This window comes from Bos indicus, chromosome 22 (assembly GCF_029378745.1).
Source record: "Bos indicus isolate NIAB-ARS_2022 breed Sahiwal x Tharparkar chromosome 22, NIAB-ARS_B.indTharparkar_mat_pri_1.0, whole genome shotgun sequence".
In the NCBI taxonomy this organism is placed as follows: Eukaryota; Metazoa; Chordata; class Mammalia; order Artiodactyla; family Bovidae; genus Bos; species Bos indicus.
Window position 1 is genome coordinate 56,861,933 of NC_091781.1, and position 19,046 is coordinate 56,880,978.

The following is a 19,046-nucleotide window of genomic DNA, read 5'->3' on the forward strand; positions in this document are numbered from 1 at the left end:
TCTCAAGAAGAAAGCAAATGTCCTGGTTCTGTGCCCCATATTTAGACTGAATGCCAGCAAGTAGAAAGATTTTTTTTTTTTTGGATGTGGACCAACTGTAAAGTCTTTATTGAATTTGTTACAACATTGCTTGTACTTTATGTTTTGGTTGTTTGGCTGTGAGGCATGTGAAATCTTAGCTCCCTGATCAGGGATTAAACCCTCATCTCCTGCACTGGAAGTGAAGTCTGAACCACAGGTACACCAGGGAAGTCTCCAGAAAAATTCTTGATGGAGGTGAGTTTAGAATAAAGTGGAAGCAGCAAAAGTGCAGGGAATGGAATACAGTTCTGTTACCACCCAGAGCCCCCTGCTTTCAGGGCCACCACCCACTGTCACTTCATCCCACTCAAGGGACTTCACCTTTTGATCTGTTGGGGACAGAAACTGCACATACAGTTAATCTCCAGCTATGGGAATTATGCAACAGGGACCCAACTGACTCCCATTCACACACAGACAACCCGAAACCACCCTATGCCAGCACCCTATTGCTACCTTACCATAACCAATCATTTGTGTTTGGAAGAACGCCGCCACTGTCAGCGTAATTCAGAAGCAGAGAGATTGATTGCTAGGTTTTGTGTTGTCTTTCAGAGTTCTGTCTCACGGCCTGAGCTCTATGTTCTGAGGGTTCACCAAGTGTTTTGTTAGAACATTGCTTTGTATTGTGCTCAGTATATAAAGTCTCCCAGCCAGCGCCTTGCTGGCATTTTACTCATGCTGGGATACCTCTACCAAAATCCAACTTTGATTCTTTGTTTCTTCCCAGTTTGGTTTCTAGCAGCCACACCCTTTCTCACAGTAGAGTGTGGAATCCTATGCTCACTTGAATATTGTATTTAAATACAGTATATTTTAAAAGAAATTACTTCCTTTCATATAGAGTTCTGCCTTTCTCTCCACCCTTCTCTCTCATGAGCCTGGGCTTTGAGGGTTTGTTTGTTAGGTATTAGGTGTTTGGAAGATGGTAACACCTGACTCAGGTGGAATGGGAACTCTGGCTTAGCCCTCCAGTGGTATATCAGGAGGCTCTGGACAACCACCAGTAGGAAGTCCAGCTTCCCGTTTGTGCTTATCCACGATCACTCGTCACATATAGTCCTTCTTCTCCTCAGTTCATTCAGACGTGGAACCTGATATGAGGAACCCCTCTTCCCACAGTGCCACCTCTAATGTGGCACAATAAACCAATGTTTATTGGTTGTTTAAGAAGCTCCCTTTCATGGAGGCAAAGAGACACATATTTTGTGATCCTAGGAGACTTCATCTATTAAAGTCTTGGACTTCAAAACAGAAGATAGAGGCCTGAGACGGCCACAGTGGCGAAATGGCAATATGAAACACGTTTTTAATACTCTCTGCGCTTGGTTTTTGCAACCTTTCATGAGACTGATCCTGTCACTTAGGGTAAATGTTTTAATTAAAATGCTATTTCAAACAGCCAGCAGCCCCGAGGCTTAAAGCAATTGTGAGGAATAAAGATGCTGCCAAAGAGCCCAACCCCATTTTCCAAGGAACGCTCGGTAGGACTCCTGCCTGCCTCCCCTGGGCTGCAGAAAGCTGGATTTGACCCAGAGGTTGACACTGCATCTCTACCCTGTTACTCTAAGTGCTTTGACCCACATGCATACTGACTGTTGCTTGAAGGATCCTGTCCTGGGTATCCCAGGGAGATCTTGATATCAGCAGCTTCTACTTCTGTATTTTGATGATGGCTATAATATACCCTTAGCTCAGATTCCACTAAACAGGAAGTCTAAACTCTTATATTTGAAGACAGGCTGGGTGAACAATCATCAGAGATGTTGTAAACTGAGTAGCAGGGTTGACCTAGACCAGTGGTAAACTGTTTTTTATTAGACTGGGTGTCCCACGGGAGGAATTCAGAGATCACTCTGGGGTAATAATAATTGGGAATAACAACTAATAAATAATAATTGGGAAACAGTAATACAAAACATAGTCCTCTCTGTTCATGATAACCATTCACTCAGCAAGATTTTAGGATTATCTACAGAGGAAAAGGGGGCAACAGAGGATGAGACGGTTGGATGGCATCACTGGCATCACTGACTCAATGGACATGAGTTTGAGCAAACTCTGGGAGATAGTGAAAGAACAGAAGCCTGGCATGCTGCAGTCCATGGGGTCACAAAGAGTTGGACACAACTTAGTGGCTAAACAACAACATGTGGTCTACTTACAAATGCAAAATAAAATTTTTAAAAAGAAACAAGAAAGAAAAGACGAGAAACCAAGTCCCTTTCAGATATAATGATGTTCTTTGAAATGGCAGTTTTAGGAAAAAGGATCTTATTGGGTGTGTCCGCAATTAATTTATGAACTTAGCTTAGGGCCAGCTGGCTTCAGAAGTCCAAAGATGAGACACCAGGCCTTGATAAATCTCTGCCCTACATCCTTGTCTTGAGACAAGCAATGGACCTATTTCTTTACCTTAGAACAGTAAAATAGATCCCAGTAGAACAAATGTGGAAGAGAAACTGAAATCTTTAAACCATTCAACGTGAGGGAATCTTCTAGAAATTTCCTAAGGAAAAATCATGTTTCACTCACATGTACTCAGTCTACTCAGAAGTTACACCTCTAAAAATAGATACCAAGTCCAGCTCAGGAGGCCACTCTGAAATCCTTACATTGGTAATTCTTTTAGCCCACCATACGTGGGGCTTCCTGAGAGTCTAGAGTCCCTCTGCCTGAATTCACGTGCTTCCTGCAGTCTGACCTGAGTGCTGGGAGGCCAGTGTCTCCACACTGTAGCTTTACTGAGTGGGCTCAGGCTGACGCCTCCACGGCCCTGAGAGTCTTCTTGTCCATGAAAGCTTCACCTTCAACTACCTACAGCACCTGATCTCTCCTGGAGGAATTTGTGAGGTGTCTCTTATCATGCATGAAAGCCTTTGGAAATTACCAACAGTGAGGGTCTGAACGGTAAGTAATGACTTCTCTCAGAATCCTTTTTCTAACCCACCACTTAGCTGAATCCCCATGTACTTAATTAGTTCACCATTTACAACTATCTATCCAACATCTATCTTCCCCCTTAAGCTGTAAGCTCCATGATGGCAAAGCCTTTATCTGTTTTATTCATTTCTATGTTCCCAGGACCTTGCAGAATACCAGGCATACAGTAGATGATCGGTATATGTTTGTTGATTGACTGACTGATGTTAGACTAATTGCTTCATATCTTAGGGCTTTAAGTTTTTTATCTATAAAATGAGGGGATAAGTTAAATCATCTCAAAATCCATACCAGGTGGAACTAATTTGTATCACGATTTGTGAAGGGCACTGATGTTTCCTACCTACTGTGGAATGCATTAAAAATGTGAGATGCATGGTTGTATGCATAGAAGGATGGATAGGAATGGGACAAAGTAAGCGTAATACAAAGTTATTTGTAGATAAGGTAGTGAATATAAGGATATTCAGTTACTACACAGTTACTTCAACTTTCTGTGTAGTTCAAGATTTTCAAACTAAAATGTTGGGGGAAAAAATATGGTGTTCAGAACAGCCTAAAGCAAGTTTTTTGGTAGGAAAAAAAAAAGGCAAGTAATTCAATATAAAAGTCATCAAAATTAGAAATAGAACAAAGAGACAAAATAGATGTATACATTTTAATAGAATTGTGTGAACTTGCAAAAATTTTATGTAAGTAGTAGAGGCAATACATGTGTGGTAAGAGTTTAGAGGAGAGAGCAACCTTGAGGGACACCAAGTTGGGCCACAAGTGCTTCAAGGAGTAGGTGATATTCCAGCTGGGCTTTGAAGGATATACATAATTTGGATGGGTAATGAGTTTAAGGACAGGAATTTTGTGTATATTTTGGGTCACATCTTGCAGCATATGGGACCTTAGTTCATAGGCCAGGGATCAAACCCTCACCCCCTGCAGTGGAAGTATGAAATCTTAGCCATTGGACTGCCAGGGAAGTCCCAGGAATAGAATTTTTAAGGGGCTGAGGACAGCTGAAAATGATAAAGTGAGCATATGTGTGGAGCAAGAAAACAAGCAAGAACAGGGAATCAGCTACAACTAAACAGGGAAAGGTAAGGTTGAAAAGTAATGCTGATGATAAATAATATGATTAGGATCTTCCTTATATATCAGTATTTGAGGTACCTGCACAGAGCACTCTCCAGGTATTTATCTCACTTAATCCTCTCAACAAACATGAGGTGTTACAACTAAAATAGTTTCTAGTAAGGAAACTAAGGTTTAGAGAAGTATATAGTCATTTGCCCAAGGTCACACAGCAAGCAAGCAGCGGAACCAGGTTTGACCCCAAAGTCTGACCCCAAAGTCCAAACCCCTGACCACTAGACATACTGCCTCCCTGGAAAAAGTGAGGCTAGACTCTAGGGGCCCTTATACCCCAAAGTAAGGAATTTAGGCTCTCCTCCCTAAGCCTGGAGATCCACTGAAAGATTTTTTGGTGATCAGAGACTTTTATAAAGAAAATTGGCATAAATAGGCAAGAGATGGAAGCTAGGAAACCCAATTAGGGAGCTGTCACAATAAGGTGTGAATAAAATAGCTGTGGGGACAGAATAAAGGAATAGTCTTTAAGCAGAAATAGTCTACTGACTTTTCCTAATATTGAAATATATTGAGAAAAATCACTGTTTTGGTATTAAATATTCAAATTAAAAGTATCATTAGATCCCAAGCATTGCATTGTATAAGCCTAGTGAGGCTCCAAGGACAAATAAATACACATTTATTTATTTATTGTCATTCCAGTCCACTCGCCAAACCGCTCAGGCCTCAGGGAGAGTTTGAGGGTCTTCAGCATGTTGGCAGGTCAGGCTTGTGTGAACTCCCATAGGGCTCCTTTGGGTCCAGTCTTGCAATTCTCTGTCACTAGTGATGAGCTCCAGAGTGGATTCAAGAGGTCCAAACCCAACCTTCCCATCAGTAATCTGATAGAGCTAATCTCCCTTCCCCTAGAACTGGATCTAGAGCAGTTAGGGTTTGTTAGGCTGTCACTGATCATCATCCCTGATCCACTGGGATGGCTGTGGCTTTCTGCTGGGAGCTGCCCTGAGGAGTCAGCTGGAGGGTGGGGATTCTTATCAAAAGAGATGTGTTCGGATATGGAGGTGAACGAAAATTCCCAGAGAGGTGGTGTTCCCTGGGGGACATTCATTTACATGTGGGGCAGCGTCCCTGAAACAGTTGTCTGGTGTTCCCTCCTCCCCTCTCTCTCCAGTTATTTCCCCGATAAAGTGACACGCTGGGGCGTACAGACCATGAAACAGGAGAAAAGACTCCTGAAAATATAGACCAGTGGACAAGCATAAATGTGCATCCGTGTGTGTGTGTGCGCATGAGACTACACCACAACCAAGATGGAAAGCAAGTTCTCAGACAGTGAGAGGGTGTTGAAGAAGAGAAGGGTCTACCAGAGAGAATGAAGAATTGCATGATTTCCCCACATGTTTACAAACAACAGGCTTTGAAGTCCAGGGAGATGTGTAGGAGGAAGAGCAATATTAGAGCCAGATACCAAAGCTCAGACACTCGGAAGTCACTTATAATGAGGAATAGGCTCAGGGGGCTGTTGTGAAAAATTGAACAAGTTGAGAGATGAATCGGTGCTTTATAAACTGTAAAGTGCCTTTAAAGTCCAAGATGCTAAATAAACTGCAAAATACTACACAGATGTAAGGGAGAATGATCACAATTATTTGAGGAGGAAAACATTATTCTGAGTGTAGTCTGTGACCTGAGAATTAGACAGTAAGAAGACTATTTTAAACAAACAACAGAATTTGCCTGTTGAAATGTATCTTCTTTCAGAATCTTATCGATCTTATACTCTTGATGGGTCTTGACATTTATTTCAAAGAGAAACTATTCAAAACCTACAGGACTCCTTCTCTGGGATTCATCTCCTTTGAAACCAGTTTACAAGCCACACAAAAAAATGATCTCACTAATTTATAGTCACCTTGTGTTTTGAACCTTACATGTTATCTAGCTTAATCATGAGAGTTGAGTACAAAAGAACTTTAAGTGTTTTTTTTAAATAAAAATTCTTAATCATTTTGGGGGTGTGTTGAGGACCTGCCAAAGTGCCCAATGCACAGAACAGTTGGCGTGGGAATTTCTAGGTTCCGAGGCAAAGAACTCTGGATCTTCCAAGAGTTACAGAAGTTCCAGTTTGGGGGCTCCAGTGCTTGTTGTTGTCATTCAGTTGCTAGCTAACTCGTGTCCAATTCTTTGAGACCCCGTGGACTGCAGCACGCCAGGCTCCCCTGTCCTTCACTGTCTCCTGGAGTTTGCTCAGACTCGTGTCCATTGAGTTGGCGATGCTCTCTGAGGGTTACAGATCTGAGGGCAATTACTTTCTGAGCATAAGCAGCAGGTTTGTTGGAACAAATGTTCAGCCTCCCCAAAGGAGCTGGTTGAGGGAAACCACACCGCTGCAGGGAGGATCATATGGTATGAGTGTTTAAAAATTAGTCCACTAGAGTCAGAGGGGGTCTGTGCAGTCATTTCTGTAGCTGCAGTGGTTTCTGGCCTGTGTGTGTGTTTGTGTTCGTTGCTAGTGGGATGTTTAGGTGGCAGCTTTTGCGTCCCCAGGTGTCTACCCTCAACTCAATTTCACCAACTCAACCTGGAAGAGCCATAGCCCTAGGAAAAGGCATCGGATGGGCTGACAGTGGTCTTTATGTCCAACTGGTTACAGGAGAGGAAGAAAGGCATGACTGCTGTTTGTGTAGCTGTTCTCAAAGGAGTCCTGGCCAAGGGGGTGGGGGGGCTGGAGCTGACGCTGCTCTTCTCTGTGTGAGATGGAGGGGATATCTTATGATTCTCTCACATGCTGACCAGTGTTAGAAACAGACTTTAGGTGAACTCCCTCATTTAACTCTTAACCTCTTCAGAAAGATAGTATTATTCTCATAGATCAGGAAACCAAGGCACGGAAAAGCTGCCACAAAGTCAATTAGCTAACAACTAGCCAAGCAAGGATTTAAGTGAAAGTGAAGTCACTCAGTCATGTCTGACTCTTTGCGACCCCATGGACTGTAGCCTACCAGGCTTCTCTTCTCTGTCCATGGGATTCTCCAGGCAAGAATACTGGAGTGGGTTACCATTTCCTTCTCCAGGGGATCTTCCTGGCCCAGGGATTGAACCCGAGTCTCCCGCATTGGAGGCAGACTCTTTAACCTCTGAGCCACCGGGGACCAAGATTTAAACTCAGATGTAAATTGAGAACTCCTTCCACTGCCCAACACTGACCCTTCCATTTCTTCCCAGCCCCTGGGAAACGCTCCTGGCAGCTGCACCCTCGCTAGAAGCCCCTGGAAGTGAAAGAGACTCACTTATCTCACCAAGGACAGTGTCCCGAGCGGCCAGCCCATCGGACATCTGGGACTCAGCCTCACTTGCTTCTATTACTAACTTCCTTCCTGACCTCGGCAAGCTCCGTAAGTTGTCTGTGTTCTCTCACCTGTAAAATGAAGATGATAGAACTAGATGAAACTTGCCACTGAAAACCTCAGTGCCTGAATTCTGCGCACTCCCCCTATTCCCAGCGGCCGGCAGGCCTCCCAACCCTGTGGGTTGCTCACGGCTCCCTCTGGGTGCCACCTTCTCTGACCGCCTGGCTAGAAGGAAGCTCCACTCCAACCGCATGTATGGCTGTTGTCCATGTTACACTCCCTTGGCTCATCTTTCCCACTTCCCTTCCATATTTTATCTGAATTCCTCAAACCTTTTTGTTATCTCCTATATAGTTCTCCAGTGTAAGAATAAACCAATTTATGTTTTAATTCCTCCACAGCAGACAGTTGGTTGTTTCCATTTTTCACTAACAGTGCTGACACTAATATTCTTTAGGTTGCCTCCTTGACTACATGTGCAAGAGATTTTCTAGAATGAGTGTCCAGAAATGGAATTGCTGAGCCAGGGGGTTTATGTATTAGGTCTTGCCAAATGGTTCCCCAAAGTGCTAACATACATTCCCACTTGCAACATGCTTGTTCCTCACATCCTCACCAATCCTCTCAAGCTTAACAGTCTTCCAAACTAACATTCTGGCTGCATTAGCCTCATGGCACTTAGTGTTCCCCACTTTATATTTGTTTATATGCTACCTCCCCTCCTGGGCTATAACTTTTGTGAGGGCAGAAGCCTTGCTTAACTCAAAGAATGCATTGAGCTTAGTAAGGACGCAATAAAGTGTTGTGAACAAATAAACGATGAGAACTGAATTTGTCTTGACCCAAGGAGGTGGAGATTCCATGAGGGGAGGGATGAAGCACCTATCGCTGTTCATCTGGGGTGAGGATGTGGGTAGGGAATCCCCATCAGCTGCGGCGAAGGTGGCACAGTGGTCAGAGCTGACTGATAAACCAAAGGTTTCAACATCTATGGAGGACTGTCTCCGACCTTTGGAGATGCAAGCTCTAGATAACTTTTTATCATGGTATTCATCAAATATTTACTGATTGCTGAAAGTAGCAAATTTCCCAGTCTCTGGGTTTGTCTTTTTATAAATCAAGACTGCTGTTTCTGAATGGAACTCCCCCACCTCTGGCCCTACCCCGTTACCAAGGGCTGGATAGGATCCCTGTGTCCTTTGGACTAGGAAGCTGTGTGACCTCTGGTAAATGCCTCCCCTTTCTGACACCCCAGCAGTTCCAGGCTGACTCATCTTCTAAATAAGCCACTTGCGGCTTTTGCTCTGACATCACATGTGGAAGAATGAGTAATTTTTTAAGAACCAGAGTTATATTTGATCAGAATAAGGTGCATTGTGTATGTTACTCATGGTTCTAGGACAAGGGGTCAACACTGGTAACAAGTACCCTAACCTTCTCCCACCCCTCCTTTCCCTGGGGCCAAGGGACAGAGAGAAGGCAAAGGAAGGAGGTAGGTATGGATGTGAAGAATTTTTGTGTACATTTATAATTTTGTTCTCACATTCTGTACAGTTCAATAAAACTGTACCTTGCTGCTTCTGCTAGATTAAATAAAAATAATGTCACAAAGTAAGCAAGGCCATGGGGCTCTGCTCCTTGGGTTCAAAGCCCAGCTCCACCACAGACCAGCTGGATGACTTTGGGCAAGTTATTGACTCTTGATTTGCTTCCATTTCCTCATCTGTAAAACAATAGCGTCTATCACATTGCAAGGAACAAATGAATTGATATATGTTGAGTGCTTAGGATTGTGCCCAGAACTTAGCAGCCACTGTGGATATATTAGTAAATATTTCCTTGAATCCGTCACAGTGTTTAGGCTCAAAAGAAATGCTCAATAAATACTTTTTAATGAAACAAATTCATTCTATTAAAACACATTTGGAACAGGGGATGGGGATAGAAGTGACAGCAAGTGGGAGATTCTCGGTTGGAAGTGGAAGCAACCATGAAGATCAACTCCCTTGAGTTCAGGTATTACCCTCCCACCCTCCTTTTGTTTGTTTTGTTGGCTGTTTGTGCCCGGGTTATGTGCATTGTGGTGGGAGAAGGGTTGTCCCCCAGACGTCACTCAGTGGAGGTTCTACTTGCTGTTTTTTAAGTGTAAAAAGTTGGCAGAAGGACAACTTGGACAGAGTTGGACAGAGTCAGGGATAAGACTCTGAACTTCCTCTGCAGGAGGCGCAGGTTCAATCCCTGGTCAAGGAACTAAGATCCCACATGTAGTGTGGCACGGCCAAAAAAAAAATTTTTTTTTTAATTAAATACACAAATGTGCATGTTAGTCAATCAGCTGTGACCCCATGGAGTATAGCCCATCAGGCTCCTCTGTCCCCATGGGATTTCCCAGGCAAGAATACTGAAGTAGCCATTTCCATCTCCAGGGGATCTTCCCCACGCAGGGATCGAACCCAGGTCTCCTGCGTTGCGGGCAGATTCTTTACTGTCTGAGTCGCCAGGGAAGGAAGCCCCAGGAAACAAACAGATTAAAAAAAAGAAAGAAGAAGAGGCCGTTTTAGATCCTCAAACCCTGGGAGCCTCGGCTTAGTTCGGAGGGAGACCCAGGCACCAGAGGACTTCATTCTTAGACCTCTCAGCACCTACTGTTTGTGAGGAGTTAGCAAGACCGCACATCAGGATGGGTATTATCTGGTTGAGTGGTTGGTGGGGTGGGCATCGTGTACAGGACATTATTTAGGTAAGACGTTAGTATCAGGGCAGACTCAGTGTGCATCCTCACGGCGCTTGTGGTCGGGGGAACACACTCCTGAGCACCCAAGAGTCATGAGGAAGCCAGACTGAAATCCCTCCAGCGCAGACTTGTTCAGGATGCTGGGGGCTTGGGGACCCCACTCACCAGAGCAGGTCTGTCCTGCCTCATTGGCACCTCCATGTGGGTTGGAGCTGAGGAAATGGATGGACCTGACAAGTGGCTCGGACTGGCCACTATGGAAGGAAGGGTGCCATGCTTATTATTAAGGGAAAGGCTCTACATCCCATACAACTGGTGGAATGGCTGAGTTACTGAAGGAGGTCCAGCCATCCTGGAGGAAAAGGTTTGCCCAGGCGATGTCAGGAAGTGCGGCCTAGGGAGCGTCTGAGGGACAGTCATGTTCTCAACCACGTGCAGAGACAGTCACATACACACCGACAGCTTCACCCTTTCTCTGCCCTCCACTCGTGCACACTCGCGCGCAGGCGTCACCAACATCTCAGTCAACAGGGCGGCCTAGGGAAGACCTCACGGCTGAATCAAATGCTGGTGAATGCTGCTGCTTTTATTACACCAAAAGTCTTAACATTTATTTGGAGAGGAACACAAAACTTGGCGTACTGGCATGCATTCTCTACAGCACGGCTTCAGAGGAGCTCAAGACCACCACGGTCCGCTCAGGAGGACTGCGCCGGAGGGGATGGTGATCGGGGGGTGGGGGTGGGGAAGGGGGGACCACAGGTCCTTGATCGCTGGAGTCAGCAGACCACAGGCGCTTCACCACCACAGAAGCCGAGGAACCACGTGTGTTGGGAAGGGGTGTTTCCAACAGCTAAATAGGTGTGACAAGGGATCCGGGTGTGAGTGAGTCCCTAACAGGTACAGCCTAGAATATTTGGGGGAGGGCAAGAATATTCTCCTCCCCAAATGGGCAGCACTGACTACAGTGGGAGGGGGGCATGCTTAGCACTGCATCTGAGCCCGGTGAAGCAAGCAGTTGTCCTCGGTGAAGGGCACCCTGGTTTCACAAGGGAGAGTAAGACATGATGGCGCTATCACAGTAAGGCCACTAAAGTCACAGCAGACGGGGACCTCAGAGGAAACTCTCACGACTACGGGAAAGGGGGCTCGACCCTCTCTGACGCCAGGTGCCCCTCGCTGGTTAGGCACCTTGCCCTGAGACCGTCACCTGGTTCCTTTGCTGGGCTGTACCACACCACTGAGCACAACGGAGCGGAGGAAGGGGCCACACACGTCAAGGGCACGGGACATCACCACCCAGTGTGGCGGCCGGTTGCTGGCAAGTGTCTCAGACGCCTTTCCCAGTTGGGCCGGGGGCCCCCTGTGTGTCTGCAGAGCTAATCTGAAAAGAGGCTGGCAAAGGACTTCCTCAAGCTCCGGATGGTCTCTGCTTTGGCTTCATCCTCACTGGCTGAAGAGCGGAAGAAGGAAGATTCAGAGAAGCTGAAGGCATTGGTCAGGGACTGCGACTTGCTTGAAGAAGATAAAAACCAAAGAGAATGTGAGATGGTGGTGTTCCAGGAGAGGAAGGGAGGGAAGGTGACACGGGGATACAACAATGGGAGCGCACGCTCCCGCCCCAGGGAGACCGGGAGCCAGAGGAGAGAGCCAGCGTGGGGAGGGCTCCCAGCCCTGGGAGGCCCCACCTTCTCTTCCCCTGCAGCGCTGCTGGAGCAGGAAAGGACGGGGCCGCGGGGGAGACAGGGAGAAGAGAGGGGCTTGAGGCTCTTTCTTTTCCTTAATGCTAAAGCACCAACTGGGTGGGTACCAATCCAGGAACCCCACACCCTCGCCCGCTCTCGGATGAAATGCAGGAATGGGGGTCAGTGGGCTCATGTGCTCCCTCTCCCACCAACCGTCCGGGAGCGAGTGGAGCCGGTGTCGGAAGACCTGGATCAAAGTCTTGGTTCCAGCCCTCACTCACTCTTGACCTTGGGAAGCCACGTGCCTCTCTCGGAGTCTTGTTTGCTTTCTTAATTGTGTTCTATTGATGTCTGATAAAATGATCTCTAGGCCTTTGCAGCTCTTTCTAGTTTGCTTTTCTTTCTCTGATTCCTAAAGAACTTCCAGACTTGGCACAAACTCTAACGCCTCCATGGACCGCCCTTCCAGTGGACATAATGGTCCTCCCAGGCTTCCTCGGGGAACCGAATTACACACATTTTAGGGACCGACTTTCCCCCGAGACACCAGTGATTCAGAGAGAAAAGCTGTGAAGGCCACAGGTAGAGGGGAAGGCCAGGCCCAGCACTTAGGAGGGGACACGTGGTCTGGTGTCCCCGTGGCCATGTGCTCTCCTTCCTGACTTCAGCTTGTCTCTTTCCTGCTCGCCTCTGCCTCCAGAAATCCTTTCCCAGAGTCTCAGCACTCCCAGCCCTCTCCTGAACTCAGGCGCTGCCCCAGAAACCACCCTCTACACGAGTGTGAGCCCATCTCTTCTCCCATAGTGACTGGACGGGCACCCTGCCTTTCACTGGGCAGGGATGAGCCCCAACACGCCAGCCGCTGGGCAGCGGGGACTCCTCTGCACACACGGGCCGAGGGCACCGGGACCAGCCTCCCACTTGTCTGGCTCAGCCCAGAGGCAGTGACAAACCCAGAGATTTGCCCTCAGACTGGGGCCAGAGTCAGCTCAAGAGTAGGAGGGAGAGATTAAAAGGCTCGCAAGCAGAACATGACTAGGTTGAGGGGAGGCTGTGGGGCAGGTGAGATGTGGAAAGTGCCTGTGTCCCGGGCTGGGGAGCTGGACTGGGGGATGGCCTGCCCATTGTACAGGATTGAGAGACTCAGAGAGGGCAGTCATCGACCACCGGAGCCCTCACCCGGCTCTGTCACTGATGAGCAGAAGGGCTTCAACAAAGAAACGCAGAGCTCTGAGCAGGGTTTTCCCGTCTCTGTACTGACTAGACTGTCTCTGAGTGGCTCAGCGGAGCCCCAGACTCTGCAGCCCCTGTCCTCCGTCCCGAGAGTCTCATCTCTTTACTAAGATGCCCTCACGGACCACTCCCACTGCCCCGGGCGGTGGGGTCTGAGCTGACAGTGATGACAGAGGTCTGCATCTGGGCTGCTGGAGAGACACATCCCGGGCCTAGGGGAGGCAGAGCTGAGTCCTCTGGTGCTACCCCCCCCCCCCCATATGCAGCTGTGCTGTTTCCCAGGGGCCCCCGGTTCTGTCTTCTGAGGCCAGACAGTGTGGTGGGAGTCTCTGGGGTCACTGTTGGGAATGAGGGAACCCAAGAGGATGGAGTCCCTCGGGGTCTGTATGTGGGCCTCTCCTTTGATGACCACACCAGAAGCCAACCTCCTTCTGACCAAGCTGAAGGTAAAAAGTTGAGATGGATCTAACTACTTCTCCCTTTTCTTTCTGGGCAGCCTTGCTGATTGGCATACCATGAACTGTGAGTCAGAGGCAGAAAAGAGAACTTTTTTCTTTTTTTTTTTTTAAAGAAAGAGAGAGAGACATACACACAGAGAGAAAAGGAATGGAAAAAAAGAGGGGGAAAGAGGATTAAAAAAAAACAAAACCCAAAACGCAAACCCTAAGTTAGTACAAGAATGGGAGAGGGGGTAGTAACTGTCTTAATTATCTGTCACTCCCCAGGAAGAAAGGGGAGGGTTTGAGTTTCTAGCTAGACCTTAGACTTTCACTTCCCTCTTTTTTACCCTCCCCAGCCAACCCCACCATGCCCCCCTAAAAAACAAAACAAAACAACAAAACAAAAAAAAACCCCCATCGAAACCCAAACCCCCAAAAACCCCCCACAAAAGTGTCTGTGGGCGGAGGCCTGACTGAAGGTGCTTCCTAGCAGCTCGGGAGCCCCAGGAAGAGGGGAGGCGGGGAGCGGCTGAGCTGTCTCTTACTTGAGCTGTGGGTGAGGCTGGGGCTTCTGCGGTGGAGCAGCCGGGGGTGGTTGGGCCTCTGCCAGGGAGCTGCTGCTGGAAGGCGCATCTCCGTGGGTGGTGGGGCCGCCCGGCCGCGGAGGAGCCGAGGAGGAGGAAGAGGAGGAGGATGAGGAGGAGGAGGAAGGTGGCACTGATGGTCCTGGGGGGAGCCGGCGTGGAGGCAGCACCTTGCCTGGGGGTTGCATTCCTTGGGGTTGCCCAGGGCCCCCTAGGTTCAGTACAAGAAAAACTTCATAATTTAACCATATCAAAGGGTTTCCTTATTAGAATCTACGTCTCGAAGGGTGTGGTTATTTAATTACCAGAGGATAAACTCTGTCACAGGAAGCTGCTGGAGCCCTTCAGAGCCACCCCTGGAGGCTGAAGTCCCTGGTTACCCCAAGGACATGGTTCTACGTGTGCCTTCTCAGACGCACGACAAAGCGGTCACAGTGGAAGTGGGAACACAGGGCAGAAACTAGGGGATGAGCAGCCCTTTCAGGGGTGAGCTCTGCTACAGAAAGCCCCCAGACCACACACAGGGACCACCCCTCCCCCGCAGAGCTTCCTCAGGTGCAGGCCAACCCGGCCCATGGGGTACTAGGGGGTCTCAAGTTCCACATGGCACGCACTGCGTAGGGTGGTGGAAAGAGTCCTGGCCTGGGGATCAGAAAACCCAGACACAGTCTATCAGCAAGTCCTTGAGCAAGTCAGCTGACTTCTCTGGAGCTCAGTGTTTCCAACCAGAAAACTGTGAACAATTAAGACCCAGTCTTAGTTATCTTTCAAGAGGGTAGTGTGTCAAAGATGACAATGGACAAGAACATTCTTCAGAAAGTATTCTGTGCCTTACAACCATCACTGACTTACACTGTGTTGTTTTAGAGTGGGCCTTTGTCCCAACCCACTCCATGCCTGGGTGTCTGGTTGCCACACCCCCAACAGGGCTTTCTTTTAGCGTCAACTCACGCCCATGACTAGGAACTTCCATGTCTAGGCAATTCTTCTCCCTCTTAGTACCATCCTTAGGGGCTCCTGTCCCTCCCAGGTGTGTGTGGTGAAATTCTCCAAAAATCAAGTCCCATTCTCTCCGGGAGATGTTGTCGGCACCATTTGGCAAAGTAGCCCCCCCCACCCCATCTCCCACCGCCCACAGAAAAGGACCAAGACCCCCTTTCTCCCAGAATGAGACAGAAAACAGTCTGGCAACCTGGAGATCTCATTTCTTAGTCTCAGTCCCAGAGTACCCGTACATGTGCCCGCTGGAAGGAGTGTGCTCACAGAAACTCAATGGACAGCTAAGACTTGTAACTTAGTTTTCCAGAAACACAGGGATACCTGTGGCCTCAGGACAGGCAGAACCATACATCTATACCACTGTACATCCACGATTGTAAGCCGGTTTCCCCTCTACATGATACAGATTGATTCCACTTTATCATAAATGACCAATTCATACCAGGGTTAGTTACACATAAACAAGTAAATAAATAAATGGGATTTTGCACGTTGAAGAAGCTCTAGGTTCAAATCAGATAACTAGTAAAGATGACAGATTAGCAGATCATTTCACGTGAACCCGTTTTTGCCTTTTCCAAAGCTTGGCATCATTTGTACCAGCATTTTCTTGTCAAGTACCACAGGTTGAGAGCTCAGTCTCTTGGACCAGACACCTGAGAGCTTTCCCACCTGTACAGAGAGGCTTGAACAGCCAGAAACTACAACTTAACACTGAAGACAGATAAAACTTTTCCTTTATTGCACATTAAGCTGTACAAGAGTCACAAAAAAGAGGTACTTCAATCACACTTCCAGCATTAAATGAGGTTCTCCCAGCTGGATTGGTACAAAAAAAGGGGGACAACATCAAGAAAAGCAATGGGTACAAAACACCTCAACTGCACTTTTACTGTGATACGGATGCCTCAGGCCACAGCGTTGTCCTTAGCATGCTGCCCGAGGGCACAGGACAGTCAGGGTACGCAGTCGGCTCGCGTCTGACAGCGGGAGGGAGCCCTGGTTCTCCTCTTCCCCACCTGACAAGACCGTGGCTGACACCGCCCTGCAGTCCGACTGAATTCAAATGGCAACTGTGTGTTTGTGGCTCACGAATGTCACATGAAAAGCACCTGGATGTTCACACTGATCACATGCAAAGAAGCAACACCATCATCAGCTCACTGCTTGAACAAAAATAAAATTAAAAAAATAAAATGTATCCCTCCATCCTAGGAAATGTTTCTTTATTCCTTTCTATCATTTCGTCAGATTGGGAGGTATTCTAAGGACCTGATTCTTAGGCAACCCACCTGGGAGCACATACAATATATGTATCTATTTTACAGCACACTGACTACCGTCGGCATCCACATCCGCTAAGGGAGGAATCGCAATCGAGAACACTCACACTCAGTGCATTTCCCTGCAGCTCAGAACCTGCGAGCAGCCAAGACGGGAAGCAGGGCACGGACCCCTGGACACAGGAACCATGTCACGCACCACCATCACCAGCGATCCTCAGACCTGGCCATCTGGAAAGGCGACATGTCGTGGCGGCATTGAGGGGGAATGTGGAAATAGGGCTCGAAGCACTTCTAAAAGGCAAACAGCTGGCGTGAGACCCCTTGGCCCACGGGCCTAGAGGAAGCAACCCCTCGGCCCACGGGCCTAGAGGAGGCCACTCGGTGCCCTGTCCCGGCCTGGCCAGGAGACGGCAAGAGGAGGCACTGACCCGAGGCCTTGTGTAGGAACTGCCGCCTCCCTGCCCAGGAGATGCGTGTCAGAGGAGAGAGGACAAGATGGGTGAGGGCTCTCCCAGAGCCCCGGCCCCGGACACACACGGGCTAAAATCTGAGACAATCTTTCCTAGGGAAGACGAAGCTCTTCAGTCTCTGGACTCAGGAGGGCTCCTGGAACAGCTGAAAACTAAAGCAGGCACCCACCTCGGAGTTCAGGAGGCAGTGTACCCTGCTCATGGGAAACGGGACAGTTCCGATTCGCTCCCAAGTTGCCATGCCTCGAAAGAGGCCAAAGGCAGCGCGACCGAGTCCTTCCCAGACTTTCAGCAGCTCCCAAATCGCTAAGGAATCACCACTGTATATGGATCAAGCTCTGGGGAAAACGAAGCAGCCTCGTTTCCACAGAAGCGCACAGATGGCCAATTCAGAAACAATTTAGGGGGACTGAGATGAACACAGAAAAAATACTCACAAAGTCACTTTGATATTGCACGTCAGCGGCCCCATTTGTTTTTTGTCTAATCTCATAGCTAATTAGTTAATAATAAAACGAAAGGTACACTGGGATGTCGAATACAGAACACACTCCTGGAGATAAGCTTGTTCTTTATAGTTTATGTCATCACTAGAAAACACAAGAGCTCCATGGGCACAGCCAGCCTATTCACAGAAACTCAAATGCACCAAAGTTTAGCAAATGGAGAAAAAGAGAGACGCCTTCAGATTCAACGGATGAAGCGATGGAAACGAGACTTTGGAAATCTCGTAAACTTCTAGCTATTTACCCGAGTCATGCAGAAAGGAAGCGAAAAGCACTGAAGATCCCAAGCACACTCATGGAGGTAAGCAGGGGGTCGGGAGCGGGGGAGAGGGGCGGTTTATCTGAGTCTGGGGGAAGAAGGAGGGGAGTCAGGTTTGATCTTGTGGTCTTTGTTTCTCCCCTGTCCACCCCACCCAACCCCCAGGCCTATTGCACCCCGCATTGTGTAATACTTAAAAAAGAAAAGACTACCAAACCACCCAGAGGATAGTCGCACTGAACTTGGGAGAGGCACAATTCTTTTGTACACTGTTGACAAACAGCCCTGGATTCACAAGTTATACAGAGAAACGTTAAGTGAGTGTTACAAGCACGAACAGGAACAGGTGAACAGCCAGACAGAGGCGCGGACACTGCATTGGAAGAACAGAGTCCAGTCAGCACTGAAAGAACGCAGAAACGGCACCAGTGGGAGGGTCCGCTGCTTCCCTCCCCGCTTTCCTTTCTTTCCTTGTTTATTTTTGGCTTAAAATTTCTGCTTTGAAAAAAATTAACTACCCATCGCTTTAAGAAGCTTGGACCTGTTTGGGCCCTACTGCAATGCCATTACAGTCGAGAATATACTGTAAACAACCTTGGGGGGCTGGCCGCTGAGGCGGGGTCTTGCTTGAGTCCGGATCCTTAAGTGTTCCACTCTGGAAGACAAAAATGCAAAAGAGATAAAAAACGAAACTCCAGGCAGATTCCCAAGAGAAACCCTGTGGCTCTGTGGCGGGGCTGCAGTGGCATCCACTGGGACCTGGCCCAAGGGCTTCACCAGTTCTGCAAACACCTCAAGGGGGTTCTCAGCCTTTGGCGTATTGCTGGGACCTAAGTGAAGGCAATCTGGGGCTGAGAACCACTTTGGCGGGTAGTGTCTGAGACCCTTACCCCCTTTTCCTTTCCCTTCCTTCTAGACCCTTTCTAGAAACTTCCAAGAGCATCTGGCTTCTTCTCTGGGGGCTGCCTGAGGGCCAGCTACCCTGGGACTCACCGCCGGCTTCTGGGGGAAGGATCAGCCCCAGCACCAGCGGGGGCTGGGCCAGGTGACGGCTTAAAGCTTCGCGCTAACTCCTGCAGAGTTGGCTGACTCAGGGGTCAGAGCCACTCTTTGGGCTGGGCTGGAACTCCCGCAGGGAGGGACCTGAAGGAGGGGGGCCGTCTTTTGTTTCCCAGGACCCTCCTTACCCAGAGGGAAGGAGTAAGACCTTAATGTTTGTAAAAGTGCTCAAGGCCAAGCTGTTTTTCCCTGTCTTAACAGCATAATTGCATTTTATCCAGCACCATGGCTCCACTCCCAGGCTTCCTCTCCTCCCAGCTGTGATTCTGATTATGCCCCGACAGGAGCAGAGACGCCTGTGACTTCAGTTTCTCTATGGTTTGCACTGAAGGCA

The 19,046-nt window shown here is 48.2% G+C and overlaps 1 protein-coding gene across 4 annotated transcripts in view; it reads right to left on the reverse strand.

The window, feature by feature from the left end:
• SYN2 (synapsin II) overlaps nucleotides 1-19,046 on the reverse strand; it is a 190,233-nt gene that overhangs the window by 21,244 nt on the left and 149,943 nt on the right. For 2 of the 4 annotated variants that reach the window (XR_011563085.1, XM_070776937.1), the window contains exon 11: nucleotides 18,248-18,308. Coding sequence is in view for 2 of the 4 variants with exons in the window: in XM_070776937.1 (XP_070633038.1) it covers nucleotides 18,248-18,308 (61 nt within the window). In the remaining 2 variants the exon portion in view is untranslated. Of the gene's footprint in view, nucleotides 1-10,775; nucleotides 11,707-14,094; nucleotides 14,345-15,851; nucleotides 16,296-16,522; nucleotides 18,309-19,046 lie in introns of those variants that run through there. The other 2 variants (XM_070776936.1, XR_011563086.1) reach the window with 2 other exon arrangements.